At 40.7% G+C, this 3,850-nt stretch overlaps 1 protein-coding gene across 1 annotated transcript in view; it reads right to left on the bottom strand.

The window, feature by feature from the left end:
* LOC101564514 (cytochrome P450 2C18-like) overlaps nucleotides 1-3,850 on the bottom strand; it is a 51,551-nt gene that overhangs the window by 22,512 nt on the left and 25,189 nt on the right. The window contains exon 7 of the mRNA XM_004625490.2: nucleotides 3,360-3,501. Coding sequence (XP_004625547.1) covers nucleotides 3,360-3,501 — 142 coding nt within the window. The remainder of the gene's footprint in view (nucleotides 1-3,359; nucleotides 3,502-3,850) is intronic.

Below are 3,850 nucleotides of genomic sequence, written 5' to 3'. Positions count from 1 at the left end.
CATTTGACATTTTCATCCATGTCTTGTATTCTGAATAAGTACTTTGAAGATAATGACTGTTATTCTCTTATTATTTTGTTATAAAATTGTTTTATTTTTTCATAAAATAAAATAAGAGATCAGTATCGATGGAGATGTGTTACATACACCAACTCCCCACAGTGGATACAATCATTATGTACCCCAAGCATATACTAATAAAAATAAGAAAAGTTAAAAAGCTTAAAAAAATCAATATTGTTGCTAGATGCCAATTTTTTTTATCTGAATAGAAACAATTAAATCCCTATAAATGGAATAATTTATAATAGCTACAAAAAAAAAAATCCCACGGGAATAAATTTAACCAAAGAGGCAATGAAAACTCTAAGACACTCATGAAAACAATTGAAGAGGATACATCAAAACCTGAAATGTACCCTGGGGCTGGGGAGATGGGTCAGTGGAATAAGCGCTTCCCTGGCAAGTGCAAGGGCCTGCGTTCAATCCCCGGTTCTGCAAAAAAAAAAGAAATGTACCTTGTTCATCCATTGGAAAAATTAGTATTTTTAAAATGTTATGATCACCCAAAGTGATCTACAGATTCTATGAAATTTCTTTCAAAATAACAATGATATTCTTTACAGAAGTAGGAAAACAACCAGAAAACTTGTATGGATCAAAAAAAAAGACCTTTAAGGTACCCTGAATCCCCTAAGCCATCTTAAGCAAAAAGAATAGAGGCAATTTCAAACTATACTATAAAGCTGAATTATGTATTGATACATTTCAAAACAGCATGATATTGACATAAAAACAGACAACAGTCCAACATACAGAATACAGAGCTTAGAAATAAACCCATCCATCTACAGCCAACTGATGTTTAATAATGGTACTAAGAATACTTATTGAAGGAAAGACAGTCTTGTCAATAAATAGTGCTGAGGAAGGCTGGGTATTAACATGCAGTAGGGTGAAAAGACACGGCCCTGTCTCATCAGTTACAAAGTCCTCCTCAAATTGGAAAGAGACTTGAATGTAGACCAGGAAAATGCTTCAAGACAGTGGAATGGGCAAAGATTTTTTTTTGGAGAAAACACCAAAAGCACAGAAAGCAAAAGGAAAAATAGAGAAGTGGAATTACATCAAGCAAAAATATTCTGTATAGCAAAGGAACTAACCATCAGAGCAAAATATAGAATAAAATATTTGCCAGCCTACAGGACTAAAACTCTCCATCTATAAATACAAAGATAACAACAACTGCTCTTAAGAATTCTAATGCCATCCTGATTTAACTGTGAAACTTCCTATTTCTTTTTAGGTCTGCTGTTCGGAAATTCCATGAACCTGTTTCATGAGGTAGATATTTTCAATTCAATCACATTGTCCATCATTTTATGTAAATTCTCTCTCTAAGTTATTTAAAAACTGGAGATCCTTTCACTGCCACTTCCCATGCTCTGGAGCTTATGAAGGACAATGGATTTCATCAGCAAAATGAAGAAAGGCCTCAGAGGCCTCAGGATTGAGAAGACTCTCACTCAGCCCTTCTTTCCAGGTCTCCATCTCGCTCTCTCCCTGGATGCCGAGCCTCTGAGGCTTCACTAGAATGAGCTTCAGCTTCCTCTAGAGGAAATAAATGAACCTGATACGTGGAGGTGTGGAAGGAGAGCCTCCCATCTGCAGGGGCATTCTCCCTCTCCTTTTCTCGGCATTTGGCTCTTCCAAGTACTGACACCACGGGGACAACAAATGCACAGATCAGCCTGTTACCCAGGATGGATTTTCCTCATGAGGACATGAAGGCTGGCACTTCGATCTCCATGCCAAACCGGCTGTTTCCTCCTGGTATTTTTTGTGTTTCTGAAAGGGGCTAAAGACTGGTTCACTATTTCTTGTAATTGTCTTCTCCAAGTCAGACTGAAGTAATTTTTACCTATAATTAGTCCATTATCATGTAGTTGAAACTCGACCAAATATATATATATATATATATCAGAGAATTTTGCAAGAAGGAGTCATGATACATCATCCAAGTGTCTCGTGCTTCTAGGCCCACGTGATCTGCCCGCCTCAGACTCCCAGATGGTGGAACTGCAGGTGCACACACCATGCCTTCTCAGAACTACAATCTTTTAAAATTAGATAAATTGTTTTAGAATTTTTACAACTTTTTTTAAGGGCTGTTTATGCAGCTCAGTGGTAGAGCCTTGTGTGTGTGAAGCCCTGGGTTCAATCCCCAGCACCACTGGGGAAAAAAAATTGTAAAAGATAAAAGGAGTGAGCTTAAGAAAAGTTCTTGGGCTGGGGAGATAGCTCAGCGGCATTAGCACCTGCCTAGGATGTGCAAGGTCCTGAGTTTGAGAAAAAAAAAAGGAAGAAAAAATTCTCATTTTTTTGGCAAACTTTTCTTGACATGCATTTCTGGAACAATAAAATTCCTTAGGTATATCATCTGCTTAAACATCATAGCCTTTTTTTATAAATCTTCCTTATTAGAACATTTCCTATTATCCTCCAATAAATACAGTTTGTCTTCCCCATGCTGCCATTAAACTCTACAGTCTCATAATAAGAAAAGATCTGTAAGGACATAATGCTGTGGCCTTAGGGTTTCTTCCACAGCACCCGCATATGCTAGAAGCTTGGTCGCCAGTGTGGCAATTTCGAGAGACAGGGAAATGTTCAAGGAGGTGGCTCTGAATGGGATGGAATCCCACCCGAGAAGGGATTAAGGTAATGCCACCAAGAAGGGATTAAGGTAGGCTCACAGAGGAGTAATTCTTAGGAGGCAATTATTTTAACAAGGCCAATACTTCCCTGATTCCCACAACCACGTGTGCCGCTTGCCACTCTCACGTGTGTTCAAGCAATCACCACGTTGTCCAACATACGACCCTCGCTAGAGCCAGGCAGGTGTGAGCGCTGTGCTTTTGACCCTCCAAAACAGTGAGCTAAATAGACCTACCTTTCTTTTCTAAATTACCCAGCCCTAAGTATTTTGTTATAGGAAAAGAAAATGGACTATGAAGCATCCCTACCATTCAAAGGGGCCTGCTCTTCAGAAAACTAACACACAATCCTAGCCAATTCAGTGCTAGGAATCCAGTGTGATGATTCCTACCCAGGAAAGGCAGATCCCTTCATTCAGAGTGTTTTGTTCCTAATATCCAGAGATGCTTTCTCTACTGTTTATACGGTCTCCCTTTTTTCAGTTGCTCTCCCCTTTGGTGAAAAATGTCTTTTCATCACATATCTACCAATAATAGTGTGAGCCAGAGTTCAACAATGGAGCTTCGCTAGAGACCCAAGAGGGAAGAAGCCAGCAGCGTCCCCAGCCCTGCAGCGCACCTGCTGCCCCTCTGCAGGCTTACCTGTGACCTCTGCGTGCTTCAGCAGGAGCAGGAGTCCATACCTCAGAGTGGTGCTCGTCGTCTCCGTTCCAGCTCCAAACATATCAGTTACAGTAGCTATCAGGCTGGCAATGGTGAATTCAGACTGTGGGCTGTGCTTCTCCTAGGGATCAGGAAGTGATTTAATTATTTGACAGGTTGCCAGTATTTTAAGAATAATGAATCCAAAAAAAAAAAACCTGAAGTTGTTCTCAAGAAAAGAAAACTTAAGTGCTGTCCAGATAGCTCAGCAGACTAAAGCGCCTGCTTAGGCAGAGTGCAGCGGCCAGGGTTCGATCCCTGGCATGCTGTGCCAGCCCTGCCCCCGGGCCACGCTGAGACGGTAATTGAGACTGGACCTGGTGGAGCGTGCCTGTAATCCCACCACTGGGGAGGCTGAGAACAGAAGGATCACTGTGAGTCTGATCTATATAGTGAGACCCTGTAGGCCCTGTACTAAATACATAAAAAAA

Source organism: Octodon degus, unplaced genomic scaffold (genome assembly GCF_000260255.1).
Source record: "Octodon degus isolate 3935 unplaced genomic scaffold, OctDeg1.0 scaffold00010, whole genome shotgun sequence".
Lineage (NCBI taxonomy): Eukaryota > Metazoa > Chordata > Mammalia > Rodentia > Octodontidae > Octodon > Octodon degus.
This window is presented reverse-complemented; position numbering and strand designations above follow the sequence as displayed.